The sequence below is a fragment of the Salmo salar genome, chromosome ssa10 (assembly GCF_905237065.1).
Source record: "Salmo salar chromosome ssa10, Ssal_v3.1, whole genome shotgun sequence".
Taxonomy (NCBI): Eukaryota; Metazoa; Chordata; class Actinopteri; order Salmoniformes; family Salmonidae; genus Salmo; species Salmo salar.
In genome coordinates, this window is record NC_059451.1 from 13,017,579 (window position 1) to 13,035,397 (window position 17,819).

The 17,819-nt window shown below is 43.5% G+C and overlaps 2 protein-coding genes across 5 annotated transcripts in view; one reads left to right on the top strand and one right to left on the bottom strand.

The window, feature by feature from the left end:
• Positions 1 to 1,531: 1,531 nt before the first annotated feature.
• On the top strand, positions 1,532 to 4,117 carry dio1 (iodothyronine deiodinase 1). Its single transcript, XM_014215901.2, has 4 exons — positions 1,532 to 2,017; positions 2,135 to 2,278; positions 2,558 to 2,757; positions 3,346 to 4,117. Exons 1-4 carry the CDS (start codon positions 1,678 to 1,680, stop codon positions 3,409 to 3,411), a joined length of 750 nt encoding a protein of 249 aa, XP_014071376.2. The 5' UTR covers positions 1,532 to 1,677; the 3' UTR covers positions 3,412 to 4,117.
• A 4,928-nt stretch (positions 4,118 to 9,045) lies between these two features.
• LOC100380753 (single-stranded DNA-binding protein 3) overlaps positions 9,046 to 17,819 on the bottom strand; it is a 32,256-nt gene continuing 23,482 nt past the window's right edge. The window contains exons 6-17 of one of the 4 annotated variants that reach the window (XM_014215903.2): positions 14,395 to 14,469; positions 13,765 to 13,827; positions 13,470 to 13,607; positions 13,117 to 13,181; positions 12,987 to 13,035; positions 12,497 to 12,532; positions 12,219 to 12,273; positions 11,981 to 12,045; positions 11,557 to 11,635; positions 11,085 to 11,113; positions 10,733 to 10,834; positions 9,046 to 10,333 (exon numbers count right to left, since the gene is read on the bottom strand). In XM_014215903.2, the coding sequence (XP_014071378.2) occupies positions 10,304 to 10,333; positions 10,733 to 10,834; positions 11,085 to 11,113; positions 11,557 to 11,635; positions 11,981 to 12,045; positions 12,219 to 12,273; positions 12,497 to 12,532; positions 12,987 to 13,035; positions 13,117 to 13,181; positions 13,470 to 13,607; positions 13,765 to 13,827; positions 14,395 to 14,469 (786 nt within the window). In that variant the 3' untranslated portion in view covers positions 9,046 to 10,303. Of the gene's footprint in view, positions 10,337 to 10,732; positions 10,835 to 11,084; positions 11,114 to 11,556; positions 11,636 to 11,980; positions 12,046 to 12,218; positions 12,274 to 12,496; positions 12,533 to 12,986; positions 13,036 to 13,116; positions 13,182 to 13,469; positions 13,608 to 13,764; positions 13,828 to 14,394; positions 14,470 to 17,819 lie in introns of all 4 variants that reach the window. The other 3 variants (XM_014215902.2, XM_045687346.1, XM_014215904.2) reach the window with 3 other exon arrangements.

Genomic DNA, 17,819 nt, shown 5'->3' on the forward strand with positions numbered 1-17,819 from the left:
AGGCTGAGTATACGCTCCTAACATTTAGGCTGATATCATAATGTATCTTTATTGTGTGTTTGTGTATACACTGAGTATTCAAAACATTAAGAACACCTGCTCTTTCCATGACATAGAGTGACCAGGTGAATCCAGGTTAAAGCTATGATCCCTTATTGATGTCACTTGTTAATCCACTTCAATCAGTGTAGATGAAGGGGAGGAGACAGGTTAAAGAAGGATTTTTAAGCCTTGAGACATTGATTGTTTATGTGTGCCATTCAGAGGGTGAATGGGCAAGACAAAAGATTTAAGTGCCTTTGAACAGGGTATGGTAGTAGGTGCCAGGCGCACTGGTTTGTGTCAAGAACTGCAATGCTGCTGGGTTTTTCACGCTAAACAGTTTTCCGTGTGTATCAAGAATGGTCCACCACCCAAAGGTCATCCAGTCAACTTGACACAACTGTGGGAAGCATTGGAGTCAACATGGGCCAGCATCCCTGTGGAATGCTGTTGACCGACACCTTGTAGAGTCCATGCCCCAACAAATTGAGGCTGTTCTGAGGGCAAAAAAGGGTGGGGGGGGGGAGAAACTCAATATTAGAAAGGTGTTCCTAATGTTTGCTATACTTAGTGTATTTTCATGTTTTGCCCAAAGCTCCCTCTGCTGGGATCTCTTGATTGGGCCAAATTTGACTTTGTGAATCTATAATTATGCCCCCTTATGTGTGGCCTGTATTGTTGTTGTAACGTTGCCTCCTATGCATTCTGAAGAAGGGGTCATACCCAAAACGTTTGTAAGGCAATACAAATATGTTCATTTAAGTTTATTTAGCGGAGAGCTGTCTTATTTTTGTTCAACTTAAATTTCAACAATGTACCAGCTAAATTGCAGTGATCTGAAGGGACATGTCCATTCTATTAATTATATTTCTAGGATTAAAATGACACCCGCCCTGTATTCAAGAGTATGCTATGTCTCAACCGATTGTGAGCACAACACAAACACCTCAGATTATGTAAAAAAGGGTCTAAGCTACAACATATAGATGGGGGAAAAACAGGAGTTTACATGTTTTTAGACAATTTGACAGCCTTGTTTGTAAGCTTTTGAATGATATAAAACTCAACCGTTTATCTTTTCCAGTGATAAAGACATGGATGCCTCGTGATAGGGTGAGGTATCGGTATCACTTTCAGACAACTTCTACCATGGGCAAATATGTATGGAAAGTTATTGAAATGAAATGGAACGACCCTATAGGCTACTGGTTGACGACAATAGGAGACATGAATATCAGTGAAGTACGGCTGAGTAGTGACATCTAGTGGATGATTCAGTGTCTGGTCAACACACACACACGCACTTCTTATTCCTAGTCCTAGAGATACATTTGTTAAGTGCGCTCACAAGGTGTAGTTTACGGTAAATTCAATCGTCAAAATTATCCAAAACGGATCTAAAATACGTGGATGGGCTCAATCAGTATGGTGTAAAAAAATTGGGCCAAAATGTATTACAACATTCTGCTTTACTCTGTCAAATCACATACATGTCAGGGGTAAAAGAAACGTTTAGACAAAAGCCCACATAGACGGTCGAGGAGGGAGTGTTTGTTTGCACAACGTTCCACTCTGCCATAAAATAGGCTAGAAATCACACATAGGCTATTGTTTCGCTGAGCACCAAAGAAAAATATGATATTAATATGGAAATTGTTCATTTATCTGTCAATGCCGTGTTTATTTTGCTTTGCGTTCATGCAATTTATCTTTCTCACGCTTCTGAATTTGATTTCACGAAGCTTGACCAAGAAACTTATCTTAAAAATGGGTGAAAAGGTAACTATGACCCAGAATCCGAAGTTCAAGTATGAAGATTGGGGGCCGACTTTTATGTCATGGAATTTTGTCAAGACCATCCTAGGGCACATGTGGACTAATGTCGGTCAAGAAGCTTTTGTGGGCAACAGTGCTCCCGACTCACCAGTGATTACATTGGACGGCAAGATTACCAGTATCTACAACTATTTGAAAGGTGAGTAGACGATTGCTCGTGTGCAGTATAGTCAGCAGTATCATGCCAGTTATTTGATCAATTTCCTTTCTAAATACTAGGCTACTATAATGTTCTCTCTCTTTTTTTGTCTGTCAGACAACAGACCACTGGTGTTGACTTTTGGAAGTTGTACCTGACCCCCGTTCATGTATAAACTTTGCGAGTTCAAGCAACTCGTCAAGGACTTCAGCGATGTGTCAGACTTCCTGGTGGTCTACATTGCCGAGGCGCATTCAACAGGTGAAGGAGGTGGTCATTGGTCAAATATCCGGACACTTCCGCCTTTGCTCAATTAGCCTGGGGACGATGTTATTGGTCAAATGAATAGTACAAGACCATATAGACCTACGTGATGATAGCTTTGTAATCTATCCTAAACCTGGATAAATTATTATAATGAATAATAACTGATTGTGGCTTTTTATAATCGGTTGTATTAAACTTTAGAAGGTATATAGCCTAGGCTACACAAATATCAAGCCACTACAATCGTCACTGTGATTTTTTTCTCTGCTTCAGATGGTTGGGTCTTTGCCAACAACGTTGACATTACTAAACACCGAAACCAGGAGGAGCGGCTGGCTGCAGCACAGTTCCTGGTCAAAGAGGACCCCCTGTGCCCCATCGTAGTGGATGAAATGAAAGACACCACAGCTAGTAAATATGGTGCTATTCCAGAGAGGCTGTATGTGCTGCAGGCAGGAAAGGTTGTTTATAAGGTAAGGACAGTTAAGAAAATTAAGAGTTAAGAAAAAAGGAAGTAGTAAAAAGACAACACATAGATCAAATGTAATTTTCTTTCTGCATAACAAAACTGATGGTGTGCAAAGGTAAAGAGAAATCAAGGTGCAGTTCTTGTCTTGAGTTTTTGGAATCCTGCCATTGCATTCTTTGCTTTCTGGCTCACATGGACACATCCTGACTAGTAGTTTTACAGAATTATGGGAAAGGATATTTGGAACACAGTGAAGGCTGTTGAACTTCTGTTACACAGGTATATTATTGTATTTTTATTTAACCTTTATTTAACTAGGCAAGTCAGTTAACAACAAATTGTTATTTACAATGATGGCCTACCGAAAGGCAAAATACCTTCTGTGGGGACGGGGCCTGGGATTAAAATTAAATTTAAAAAAATATATATACAAAGGTATATATTATAAAGGTATAGGCCTATAAGACCTGTTAGGCACCTAAATCTCTCACTTTCTTTTGTGAGCCTCATAAAGAGGAGTCTGTCACTCACAGTTCACCAATGAATCCACTTTTTGCTCCTGTCCAATCACCAGTCTTCTGTCTGTTACCAGGGAAAGATTGGGCCATGGGGCTACAGCCCTGAGGAGGTGCGCTCCTTCCTGGAGAAAATGAAGTAGGAAGAAGTGAAGCACATCTGTCACTTAACTCAGTTTTTCTGTTATTTTTTTTTTATCCCATGCCCATATTATCATGTGTAATTCTGCTCTCTGGGATCCCAGTTATCCACCTTTGAGTTTGGAGACTTTCTATGTTTATTAGTGACAGACACCGATCAAGCCTATGGCCTCTGTAACCCGATGAAGAGAAACATGGAGAGACCATTCAATCAGAATGGGTGGGTTGATAAAACAAGGAACATCATAGGAAGTAAAGGTGGATGTTAATTCTGACTTTTTAAAAATCCAGGTTGCGGTTCAGGTCAGTTATTGTATTGACATAACTGCAATATCACACCTTTCTAATGGCTGAACGTGAAACAAGCCCTTTGGCTGCTAGATTATCAATATATTTTTCATACTGGATCTTGTATTTTACATAACATTAAGAATTTCTCAAATGTAGGTAGGTCTATTTGATATTTCATAGCCATATAGTAATTGCACTGGCATATCTGTAACCATTCTCTTGATACATTGTCTATGAATGTTCATAAGTTACTTTAGGATACAACTGCTTTTTCCATGATGGTTACAGTGCAAACCTCTGGTCATTGTAATTTGATGAACTGAAAGCAGTTTTTTGCTAAGTCATTTAGGAGCATTTAGAGCATGTTGTTGTGGTGATGAGGATATACCTGCTTATTAAAAACTCTTCATGAACTGACATTGCCCTTGGGATCATTGTTTATAAAAAAAAAAATATATATTTGCATGTTTTCATTATATGATTAATTGCTCAGAATTCTCACAAGATTGACTTCATACACTGAGTATACCAAACATTAGGAACACCTTCCTAAAATGAGTTGCCCTCAGAACAGCCTCTATTTGTCGGGGCATGGACTCTACAAGGTGTCGGTCAACAGCATTCCACAGGGATGCTGGCTCATGTTGACTCCAACGCTTCCCACAGTTGTGTCAAGTTGACTGGATGTCCTTTGGGTGGTGGACCATTCTTGATATACACGGAAAACTGTTGAGCGTGAAAAACCCAGCAGCATTGCAGTTCTTGACACAAACCGGTGTGCCTGGCACCTACTACCATATCCCGTTCAAAGGCACTTAAATCTTTTGTCTTGCCCATTCATCCTCTGAATTGCACACACACAATTCATGTCTCAAGGCTTAAAAATCCTCCTTTAACCTGTCTCTTCATCTACACTGATTTAAAGTGGATTTTAACAGCAACATCAATAAGGTATCATAGCTTTCACCTGGTCAGTATGTCATGGAAAGAGCAGGTGTTCTTAATGTTTTGTCAACGCAGTTTGTCGTAACAAGATGAGACAAAGAAGTTCTCATCAGTCCATCTGCACATCACATGACTATGCCTCACCTTGGACTTGTCCCAAATGGCACCCTATTCCCTATATAGTGCACTATATGGGAATTGACTACCATTTGGGACACAGACCGCGCCTCATCTTGTTGTTATTGAACAGGTCACCACCCAAGCAGTAAAAATAAATATTGCAGATGCCTGCCAGATCTAAAAACGCCTGGATAGGTGTTTAACATATCAGCTAACCACATCATATGATATAGGAATCTGATAGCCGACTGCACAGTGGATTACGTGGCATGCCACCATTGGTTAATGCAAAACAATGTCGGCCTGGAACGGGACCAAGACCACAAACAGAATAAAGACAGAAGGAACTTTGGCCAAGACGTCCACCCATTTTTACAAGATAAGTCAATAATCTGGCTCCATGTAGTGTATACTATTCCCATGACAGCCTCAGCTCTCGTAAGACAAACGCACAAATAAAAAATCACAATGCAAAAATCAAAGAGAAACCTGAGGCATCATAACTCAAGGTTATATGTGAATTACTAGGATACAGTGAACAAACTGTTTAGTGTTGCTACAACTTTCCAAACAATCTTGTGAGGAGGACCTAAGCCAGCGAGGGAGAGGTTGGTTGGCTCGTCCCCAGCCAGGCCACATCCTGTTGCAGTGGATGTGTCCCAAATCACATCCTATTTCCTTTATAGTGCACTGCTTTTGACCAGCTCCCTATGGGCCCTGGTCAAAAGTAGTGCATTGCAACAGGACTAGCGTGCCATTTGGGACACGTAAAGTGAGGAAAAACGACTGGATTCACTGAAGCAGTTTAGGCCTAGTTCCTATTGTGAGGCAGGAGCCAACATGCAAGTGGATGAGCTTTTCAATTGGAATACAGCCCTGAGCACAGTAGAGTGATGGGCTTGCCCAGTGTGCAGAATAAATGCAGAGCCTTATATTGGTTTGCTGTAAATATTTTGTACAGTGACAGGAGTTTGGCAGTGCTACAACACAAGGTGAGGGGGGCTGAGTAGCAAAGGCAACCCACAGAAAGCACATAAGGGGGAGGGAACAGGTACGAGTGTAACGATTGCTCCTGTCCATTCCCCATCACAGCAGAGCCAACCTGGGCAGGTAAGAGCAAAACCTCAGCAGAACCATCTCCGAGCTCTATTGGATCAGAGCTATGTTGCATTGTAAAACAAGACATTTTGTATAGTAGATATTGATTATTTGCTTAGCATCCATATCAGCTACATATTTAACAGTTTACAGTTGTTTAAAATTGAAATTATTTTCAAATGTGTGGTTTATGGGCTAAATGGGCGAAAAAATATGAAGTGGTGTGGACGTCATCACTTGTACTTACCACTACTGTTTAGAAATGGCAGCCAAGGACGCCAGAGGCAGCGAGGTTCCAGCCACTGCCTCAGTGAGAGAGAGCCAGGAGAAGAGCAGCAAAGCAGTAGAGGTACAACAAGGCCTATAACTATTGTAACGGGGGACAACATTTAAAAAGAAAACAGAACATGAGTGTTGCCTGATCAATTTGGATTGTTTTTGTGTCCAGCCTTGAAACAGAAAGTACGCAATGATGAATGGTCTTCTCAGTGTATCTACTAGATGTTTATTATTCAAATGGTTACCACCAAAATGGTGTGTCCACTGATCTTTTGTGTCTATATGTTAATCACAGGTGTCAGGGGGAGCCCCTTCATTGGTCCGTAGGCTGTCGTCTAGGCCAGCTCCCAGCCAGGCTCAAGCCCACACTAAACCCCAGGCCCTCTTCAGCCTGAAAGGGCTCCTCGCCGCCCAGAAGTTCTCCAAGGCACTCAAGGTGGGGGCACAGTATTCCCTACATAGTGCACTACTTTTGACAAGGGCTCTGGTCAGAAGTAGCGCACTACATAAGGTATAGGTTGTAATTTGGGACGTAGTCAAGGTAAAGCCCCTCAAGGAGCCAGAGGACCCATTCAAACCAATGGGACATGTTCAGTAGGAAGAACACATTTAAGAATGTGTGTGCTCTGGCACCCCAATGGTGGAACAAGCTCCCTCACGACGCCAGGACAGCGGAGTCAATCACCACCTTCCGGAGACACCTGAAACCCCACCTCTTTAAGGAATACCTAGGATAGGATAAAGTAATCCTTCTAACCCCCCCCCCCCCCCCATAAAAGATTTAGATGCACTATTGTAAAGTGGTTGTTCCACTGGATATCATAAGGTGAATGCACCATTTTGTAAGTCGCTCTGGATAAGAGCGTCTGCTAAATGACTTAAATGTAAATGTAAGAACAGAGTGAAACTGGGAAGTTCACTATGAATATAAACAAAAAATAATGTTTGATGCAAACTGTTTTGCAATGGTGTGCCCTACTGAACATGACCCAGTGTTTCTTATTGAATACCTAATTGAATCACTAGTTTGCCTGTTAAGTATCTCTTTTTAGCTTTCACATTGTATTAATTCGGATGAATAAATGATGGGTATAGAACATAAGTAGACATTGGTCTTATTCACTAGGAACAAAATGGAAGCAACGGTATGGGACGACCTGAACTTGTCCTGTAAGAAACGCTTGTTTTTGTTTTCCGTATTTTGCTACGGTGTTCACTAATGAATATGACCCTGTTGTCATACTGGATCTCTCTGTTAAGTTTTTAATTGTGTGTACTCAGGAACACATTGCACTGAAGATTGCAGTGAGGAACATCCCGGCAAGGAAACCTATTGTTATAGTCAATGAGCAGGTCAGATCAACACATTCATATAGCTACACACTAACATAACTGCGATCACTGTTTAACAGAACAGCCCTGATCTTTCACCAGTAGTCTAGCCACTTAGCCAACACAGTTACTCCTCTCCCTGGCCTGGGCATATCTCAGTCTAAAGTGGCTTCGTTTCATCTCATTTCCTTCATCTGCACTGATATAGAAGAAACCGGACAGACAAAATGAAATTCCTGGTGGCCAACCGCCACGTTGCATTTACCTTTCCTGTGTTTTCAGAGCAGTGCCTATAAATGAGATAAGACAGAGGAATTTTAGACTGTTAAGACACATCCCTGGCTGTCTCTTCGGATTGAATCTCAATTTTAGGTCCTTGATTCCTCGTGTCTTCTCTCCTCACCTTCCCAAAGTGCATTGGAGGAGAACAGCAGAGGGGAGGAATCACAGATCGTGTCCTCCAATGCATTTGGAGAAGAAAGTGAGGAGGACTTGAGAAATCAAGGAAATATAATTGGGATTCACCTCTGCTCTTCAGGTGCCAGCGGGTTCGGCCCAGCCTGCCGAGAAGTTCCCCTGCGGCCTGGTCCATCAGATGCTGCAGGACTTCCTGTCATCTCGGCTGGAGGCGGTGGGTTATAGCGCCCCCTCCTGTGGTGGTCTGGTCAAGGCGCTGAGTGAGGAGGTGAAGGCTCTGGTGAGGACTGTGTGTACTGTGGCGCTAGGCCAGCTGGGTCCAGAGGGGCAGCAAGGATATGGAGGGCTGGTACTGGCTAGTCGTAGTCTCTGGGATCCCCATACAGACACCTGTGTTGCCCACACCTACCGGAGCCAAGAGATGTTCTGTACTGCAAATGTGTTTGCTGTGTACTTCGAGTAAGGTAGAAGTTGAAAAAAGGCCCTAATCCAATATATGAAAGTGGTCCAAAAAATAAAATAAAAAAAAGAGCTGTGACACAGGGTATGCATCCCAAATGGCACCCTGTTCCCTATATAGAGCTCTGGTCAAAAGTAGTACACTATGGTCCCTAGTTGAAAGTAGTGCATTAAATAGGTTAAAGGGTGCCATTTGGGATGCAGAACTTGAACTAGAGGTCACCAGCACTAGTCACTTCCTGTCTGTCCAATTTGTATGAAAGACTCATCTGCTGTTCTTTGTAAAACAGCAATAATCATATTTGGAGTGTACTTGAATAAAACAAATGTATTTATGTACACAAGCTGTTAGGTTTAAATATTTGTTACTAGTTCTTCTCTTGGACACTTCCCTGATATCTATTGTCAGACATTTGGAGTGAGTCAGGGCGTTTTGTGAGCGTGTGTGTGTGTGTGGCTGCTTGTATTACTATCCTCGTGGGTACCGGAAATCCCCACACATAATAAAACGGTTATTTTAGGTTAGGGGTTAAGGTTAGTGTAAGGGAAAATAGGATTTAGGATGGAAATTAATGTGTTCCAGACAAGGATAGTAAAACATGTGAGTGAGAGTGTCAAGGTAATTAAATAGTATCAAAATCACCCTACGTGCTTTGAAAAGTGGCAAACAGGAAAAAAGAAAAATGGACAAGAAGTTAAGTTATTGTAAAATTATATTAACAGCACTCTTTCCCCCAATTTGAAAAAAATATATATACCAGCAACAGGTGTATAATGCTTAATATTCACAGAAAATGAAATAAAAGTTCACATTTACAAGACTGCCGCTAAGTTTATGATACTAGAATTGGTTTACAAAGCTTTAACTAATCTTGAAATAACTGGGCCAATATATACGTAGTCAAATTTGTATCAAAATAATTAAAAAAAAAAAAAAAAAAAAAAAATACCTTGAGAATTTTTTGAAAAGAAAACTACCAATCTTCATCTCAGGTTACAATGGGTTTAACTTTCATCATCACTGTGATGGAACAGTAGGAAAACACAGACTGCTACAACGATGGTGACAAAAAAGGGCACAGAGTGTTAAGCACAGGCAGGGAAGAGGTTAAAGACACCACATGTGGACTGGAGCAGCACTAGGTAGTATGTTGTACAAAGATCTTAGTCATGCACCCCCCCCATTGCGTCCACACCCATGGTTTAGCCCAAGTTAGCTTTCCCCTTGACCGAACAAGAACAGCAGTCCGACTGTTTAAATAAAAAGCAACATAAAACCAGTGCAGAATAAGATCGCTCTCCTCGACAAAAACAGAACCCACAAAACACATTCCCTATCGACGCATCGCATCCGATCCTACATTTTAAAAACCTCACTGAGCACTTTGAAACTGTTACAGGCCCTATCCTTACTAAGGCCCAATTCGATCACACCACTTCCCTTTGAAAATGTGGCTAAATAGTGGGAGCTAGTACATCGGGACAAAGTCATTCAATGGAGTGGTCACAGAGTTACAGGCAGATTCAGACTCCATGTTTTCAGACTAGTTTTGTGACATACTACATGTGGCTGAACGCGGGACCTGAAATATGAAAACAAAAAGATACATTTCTCCTAGTTCACAATGGACACTTCAGTGTTTTAGGTGGCAAAAGCTGAAACGGGTTCTGCACATCTTGCACTACAAAGCAATAATTAAAGCACGTGTCATGTATGCAGTAGTTTCCGTCGCTGGTTTCGTCACACTTGGGGTGGTGATTATAGAAGAACTGTCCTTCATTTGGAACGAGGAGGAGGAGCAGAAGTCACCAGCCATTTTGAAAATGTGTATATCAGCATTCTGGAATTGTGTGGAACCAAAATGGCACCCTGTCCCTGGTTCTGTGCTGATGTGTTTTGGCCATGTTCTGTTATGAGCTCAGATCCTCAGTGATGGCAGATGGAGGGGGATGTCACACACTCATCGTCATGGTAGGGGAGTACTGCTGAGGGGTACAGACGGGAAAGAGTTAAAAATCAGGAACGCCTATTGGAATGGCCTGACACAAACAAACAAGCCAAAACGGTTACTTGGCAACCGCCCTGTGCCCCCACACTACACCGCCACTCTAGAGTCAATGATGCGGTCACTGTGGCTTTGCCTGACTGTCAAGGTACCGCCACTGGAGTCAATACTGCCCTCTAAGCCTTACAGTACATATAGGCTTCTTCAAAGCTTTGTTACTGGCAACAGTGGCCTCAGCTTGGCCGTGTTCATTAGGCATCAAACGGAACAAAATTGGACAGAAAAAAGTAGGGAACAACTCATTTTTGAAATGTTTTCTATTGCATGCCCTAATGAAAACGGTCCATAGAGATGCATGGTGGGGTAGGGAACTTACATTCTCACTCTGAAAGGAGTGCAGGAAGTTTCCGCCCAACTCGTCGCCGTCCCTCGGGGTTCCAGGAGGGTTGCTAATGCCACTTAGATTGTTTGGGGAGTTCTACGATAGGGCAGGAAAGAGAGTAAGTAAATTGGGCAACTAGCAGTAGTGCCAGTCTGTTGTGCCATCATGCCCACTCTTGACATTGACAGCAATGGAGTTGGCAAGAGCATAAACAGATCTGGGACCAGGCTAAACAATAAGTAGTAGATGCAACCAAATGTATTGCTTACGTTTTATGAAGGAAGTCAAAATGATTTGTCATGTTTTGATAGGAATCTAGATATATGGCCATGTTATTAATAGTCACCTTGTTGAGTCCGTCCATGTCACCAGAGCCTAAGAAAGAGGGAAAACAATTCACAGTCCAAAATTTAAACCTTCCATTCTAACTTGAACTGATAATGCAAAAGGTGCCCGGTGGAAGCGTTCCTTGCATCTTTGGCCAGATTAAGCGAAAGCCTGGCACCTCTGCTGAGAATCCGTCTCCTTGCTTCACATCACTGGTTTGTCTATTACACGGTGTACGTCCCATAGGACACCCTATTCACTATACAGTGCACCCCTTTTCACCAGAACCCTTTGGGCCATGGTCAGCAGTGCACTACATAAGGAATAGGGTGCCATTTGGTACTGTACCATACGTTCAGATTGACTGAGTCTGAAACTATTCCCAGCCGGTCATACACTAGTCAGTACTGTTATTCCCTAAACCAAATCCCAAATTGAGACTTGCAGCTCTGGTGGTGTTGTGTTGTAACAGTGGCGGAGTAGCGTGTTACCTAGCGATCCATTCATGTGGTGTGGCTCCATGCCCGCCATGGCGCCTAGGGGTCCGTCAGAACCGGGGCCCATAGGGAACTGCAGCATAGGAGACACAAGCACGGCCTTATTAGACATGTCAACAGGACAAGCACCACTATCAAACGAGACTGGGCCAGGGAGAAACAGTGTGCATCCCAAATGGCACCCTATTCCCTACATAATGTACTACTTCTTACCAGGGCCCCCCCCCCCAAGGCTCTGGTCAAAAGTAGGGAACCATGTAGAGAATAGGGTGCCATTTGGGATGCAGCACAGTTTCATTATGGAGGACGAGAAAACTTGTAAAGATATGACTGGAAGAAACATCTGGCGATGAAGAAACATGAAACAGCGTGACTGGAACAGATGTGAGGAGAGGGCTGGGGCGAGAAGGAGACTCACATTTGATCGGTTGCCAGGTCCAGTGTTGATCATAGTGTAGAGATTGTCCCCAGAGTTGTTAGAGTCTGAAAAGTGGTTCATACACAAATCACTCTAGATTATGATGATCAATAGACTAGTGTACGTTAGGTAAATGAGAACAGCCAAACATGGCAAACAGTCATTGAAGACTAAAGGTTATTTGCCGAGACATTTTGACATGCATTCCTGTTCCTCTGTGAAGACTTGGTGTACCTACCAGCAGGGCTGGGCATAACGGGGGTTCCAGGGGGTCCCCCTCCACCAGAACCTCCCTTTGGAGTGGCAGGAGAACACAAAACTATTACAATTCAACAGGAAATCACAATACAGGCAATGCATCTGTATCAGGTCAGATTCTACCTACACCAATACAATCAATTAAGAATATTGAAAGACAATACTACAATACTGGCTTCAAATGGGTGAAATATAAACACTGCCGTAATGGCCAGTGTGTGCGTTTGTGTGTGAGAGCTCATCAGAGAGAGTGCTTACCCCGTACGCTCCAGGAGAAGGTGATGAGTAAGGCATCTGAATAAATCACAACAGAAACATTACTGCCCAGGAACAGGATTTATGTACTCACCTCTCAAAACATCACCATTCATCGTTTTAGCATCATCCTATCATCATCATCAGTATCTATGGGGTGTGTCCCAAGTGTCCTTATTCTCTACTTGGTGCACTACTTTTGAACAGAGTCTAAAAGGCCCCTGGTCGAAAGTAGTATGCCAGAAAGGGAATATGGAGTAATTTAGGACGTAGCCTGGGATACATAATACTACAATTACATCCAGAACTGGGAAACTTGGTAATGCATTGGGCCTCCAGAGCTCTTACTGAGAGAGGACAGACACAGACCGGTGCAATCTGAGCCGATAACATCATGGTGTGTGTGTGTGTGTGTGTGTGTGTGTGTGTGTGTGTGTGTGTGTGTGTGTGTGTGTGTGTGTGTGTGTGTGTCTAAAGTGGAAATTGGACTCACAGAGTTGCCATTGTTCGGATTGGGCCATGGCCGTCCAGCACCTGGGCCCCTGCAATACAGCGAGTGAAACCCGTTAGATATCAACATACACTGGTGATGTATAATGTATTAAGATGGAGAGGAGGCTCACATGTTCACTCCTGGCATCCCGGGGCCCATAGAGTTGTGTGGAGGCCGCATCCCACCACCAAAGTTCTGCAATGACAACCAAGGTGTCAGACTACCATAAACAAAACCAGAGAAGGGGGGGGGTTGGAAAGACATGGTTCGTGGGGTGGGTGTCTGAAGCGTAAATCAACAACTTGGAATCCAAGGAGACCGACTGGAAGGGTGATGTTGCACGAGCAGTTTCAAAAACGAATGGGCTAGTCTGAAAGACTACAAGCAAACTGCTGAGAAATACTAGCTGCTCATAGATGGGTGTGTAACAGTACTAGTCTGACTAAAGTAATAGAATTGGGGCATATCAGTAGTGTGGTCTACCTGGGGTCCTGGCCCCATAGGGCCCATGCCTCGAGGGCCACTCATTCTCTGCATCGGTCCCAAGTTAGGATGGCCTTGTGGTCGTGTGTGGTCCATGTTTTGGAGCATGGGATGGGGGCCAGGGCCACCGCCAGGAGGCTACAAGGAAGAAGAGGGAGGGGTGAACACACGTCAAATAAAACAACGACAAGACATGTTATCAAACAACAACTCATACTGAAGTAAGGCTCTTTTGTTAAACTGATGGTAGTACTGTAGTGGTGGTGGAGAATTATGAGTACAGTAGTTTGTTTACCTGGTTGCCCATCCTGATAGGGGGACCTCGTGGGCCCCCAGCGACGCGTAGGTTCATGAAAGACTAAACCGCAATACATTTATCAGTGTTTCCTTCACAACAACAATTACACTGAACAGCCATGCATTTTTCCCCCTCACTGATTTTCCAGACGGAGTAATAATTTTCACTTTTAATAGAACATAATAGACTAGTTTATACCCTATGCAAATACGCAACACAAGAACTAGCTACACAAAATGGCGATCCTGCGTAGTTGTATCGTGTTACAAATATGCTATGAGAGTACGCAGAATGGCCATTTTGCGTAGCTAATTGCATAGGGTATAAATGAGGCTTAATGGTATAGTTTTCGATAACATTTTAAAACAAGTGTGATTATGCACTGTCGCCAAAAGCATCAAGCCAAAGGACATAGAGGGTACAGACATGCATCAAGTGGGCATGGGTGGGGTGAAATGACCGTAGTCTTCCCAATATGAAAGCATATAAAGAAACAGGATTGCCAACAGAGAGCAGTTGCATCCCAAATTACACCCCATTTCCTAGATAGTGCACTACGTTTGACCTGGGCCCTGGTCAAATGTAGTGTACAATATCATTTGGGACATCCTGAGAGAGCAGCGGTACCTGGCTGTGGGGTCCCATCATAGTGTTAGTGGGAGGAGGCTGGGGGTGAGGAGAGCCTTGGGGACCAGGTGGACCCTGTGGCGTCAGAGAAAAAGTGACAGAGAGGGAGGGAAAAAGAAGGGTTACTGAGTGGAGGAGAGTGCAAGAGGGTGGTGAGCAAATGCAAAAATCTGTGCTTAGGAAAGAGGGTTGGGTGTATCCGTTGATCATGCTCTCCTTCCACGCGTAGTAATAAGAGTGTGGAAAAAAGAGACGGTGCAAGAAGAGAGAAAGGGGGGGGGGGTAGAGAGAGGTAGAGAGGATGTGTGCTAGCCAGAACAGCAGCCCGCTTGTGATCACTGGCAATTTACCCTATCTGCAAATTACCACCGAATCAATTAAGCCCTGCTTTACAGCAGCTGCCCCAAACACTGTCACTATGGAGCTAATGACAGGGTTGTCTAATTAACACCACTTGCATATTTGAATGACTGATAAAGAGAGAGCTGTCCGTGTGTGCCTGCAGCGTTTCCCCTAGGGCATTTTTCAGCAGCGGGGGTTTACAGAACGACTGAGGTCACTTCTGGTGACTTTAAAAAGACATTCTACTCCTAAATGCATGGACATGTTGACACCATCTGAATTTAACTGATGCGCGCCACTGCGCTGCAGGGAGCAAGCGGTGGCTGTGTGCTCGTGGCTCTCATTCGTGCCACTGCTCGCTCTGTTTGCTACAAACATAAGCCCCATTTCTACTTACCCAGAGTCAGATGAACTCATGGATACCATTTTTATGTCTCTGCGTTCCGTTAGAAGGAAGTTTCTAATTAGCGTTAGCGCAATAGCTAACTAGCATTAGCGCAATGACTGGAAGTATACAGGAACAACTAGTAAAAGTATCAATTTGAAAGTATTCACACCTCTTGTCTTTTTCCACATTGTGTTGTGTTAGACTGAATTGAAAATGGATACAACTTAGATTTTTTTGGTCACTGGCCTACACACAACACAATGTCAAAGTGGAATCGTGTCCAAATTTTTACCAATTAATAAATGAAAAAGCTGAAATGTCTTGAGTCAATAATTATTCAACACCTTTCTTATGGCAAGCCCAAATAAGTTCAGGAGTAAAAAATGTGCTTAACAAGTCACATAAGTTTGTGACGACCCTCCCACTGTCTGCCGAATTCTCCCTCTTTGCCCTTGTTTTCCTTAATAGGATGTCGGTGGGCGGAGCCGGGAGGGTCGTCAGCGACATGGGACACACCTGGGCCTGGGTGTGTCCTGGGATAAATACACCTCTTCCCCATTCAGACACACTTATAGATTTTGGTTGTGGCTGTTTCGGTTGCGTTGGCACCTTTCAGCATCTCTCATCACATTTATGCGTGCAACCACTCACACAACTGATCACACACACACCATTGTTAATTGTATTTAGTTTACTTCAGTTAATAAATATATTTTGTCATTCCTTATCTCCACGTTGTCTCCTTTTTGTTACGAACTTTGAGCCGGTTCGTGACAAGTGGGGGCTCATCCAGGATCTTGACGGTATTGTGTTCGGGAGAAAACGTGGAGTTAATGTTGAGAACTCTAGGTGCTTTGACTTTTGTTACAGCTTTTGAGTTGTAATGTTTGGTAGGCCCAGTGTTAGCCTTTGTTTGGTGAACTTACCACTGCGGTGGATAGTTGGTTGTGTGCTGCGTTGGAGAAAGTATATTGGTTAGTTTCCAGGACCCTCCCGAGGCTGGAGACTCTTGCTCTACTCGCTGTGGGATATCGGTCTGAGGTGAGTACAATCGGCTGTGTACCTCAGTGGGAGATTTGGGTAGGGTAGTGAAACTTGCTACCTGGAGCTATAGCCTTTCTTTTTCCCCTGTTAGGCTTAGCGATGTGTTTCACTTTGGAATACGTTGGGCATGGTTATTTTGTTTTATTTTTGTGTGGCGTCTGGACGGCGCAGTAGTCTCGGGGGCATATCTGTGGCTTGGGGGAATCTGCCAGCGTGCTGGGTGGTTTATTTCCTTGCCAGTGGGCTACAGTGCGCAATTACCCACCGCAAATCCACACGAAGACTAGAGTTGAGTCATTGTAGATTTTGGGGAAGCTCCATATCTCTATCCTGTGGTGCCCAGTGTGATTGTAATTTTTCTGGTTGTGGTCTGGTGTGCTCAGAGGGGAAGAGCGAGATTTGTTTGTATTTTCTTGTTACTATGGTGTCTTACGTAGTCGAGTTCATTCGCTTTCTGTCAGAGGAACTGTTAGAATTATGTACTAAAGAACAGCTGTTGAAGATTGCTGAACACTACAAGGTTGAAATTAGTGAAATGTCTAAAACTCTACTAGGTTAATATTGAAGGCCAATCTGATGGCGTGTTATTCTTGAAGTTACCACTGGGGCAGCCTCTGCTGAGGACTCGATCTCCCTGTAACATTACAATGGCCACGCCATCCGTTAGTCCTAGTCTTTTTGAACAGCAGAAATCCCTGCTTCTGTTACAGCTAGAGCATGATCGTGAGAAGTATGAAAAATAATTGCCATTTAAACAAGATTTTGAGTGTGCTAAAATCAAGCTGCAACAAGCTGGTTAGGGAATATAAAGCTCAAGGGAGTTTGCTCTGGGAAGGTGACCAACATTTACCTAGGGGTCGCTCCTCTTTTGGTCGTTCCCCGGACACATTTGACATTGTTGGGAATTTACGGTTGTTGCCTCAGTTTAATGAAAAGGACCCTGAGACATTCTTTTCGTTGTTGGAGCCTGTTGCTGACGCTAGGAGTTGGCCTGATTCTGACCGCACTTTAATGTTGCAGTGTGTGCTGACTGGTAAAGCGCAGGAAGCATATTCTGCTCTTATTGTAGCTGACAGTGTTAGTTATGTTAAGGTTAAAATGGCTGTTACAGATTTACGAATTGGTTCCTGAGGCTTACCGCCAACAAATTAAAACTTTAAAAAGGGATGATAAAGACTCGTGTTGCATTTGCGCGAGAGTTGTCTTCACAGTTTAATCACTGGTGTTCCGCCTCTGCAGTTGACTTAAGGGCTGTGTGATCTGATTATGTTAGAGCAATTTAAGGACACAATCCCTGATTGTACAGCCACGTACATTAACGAACAAAGTAGACTGTCGCTGCGGTTTTCGTGGACGAGTATGTTTTGACTCCCAAGTGTCTTTGCAGAGCCCCGTATTTGGAGTGAGTGAGGGGCGTTCGGAAGTGTTTTGGGCCTCGCTCACCGAGGCAGAGTTTCATTCAATTAGGGTTGAGCCTGACTCCCGTGGTAAAGCTTTGGTCAAGAGTGTCACTACTATCAAGACTCAGGTGATTGGAAAAACGAATGTCCGGTTCTCAGGGCTAAGGGTAAATTCAGTACTTGCGCTTACGTTAATTCTAAGCCTATGGCATTAGCAGCGCCTGTCCCACATAACTTCACTCCTGACACAT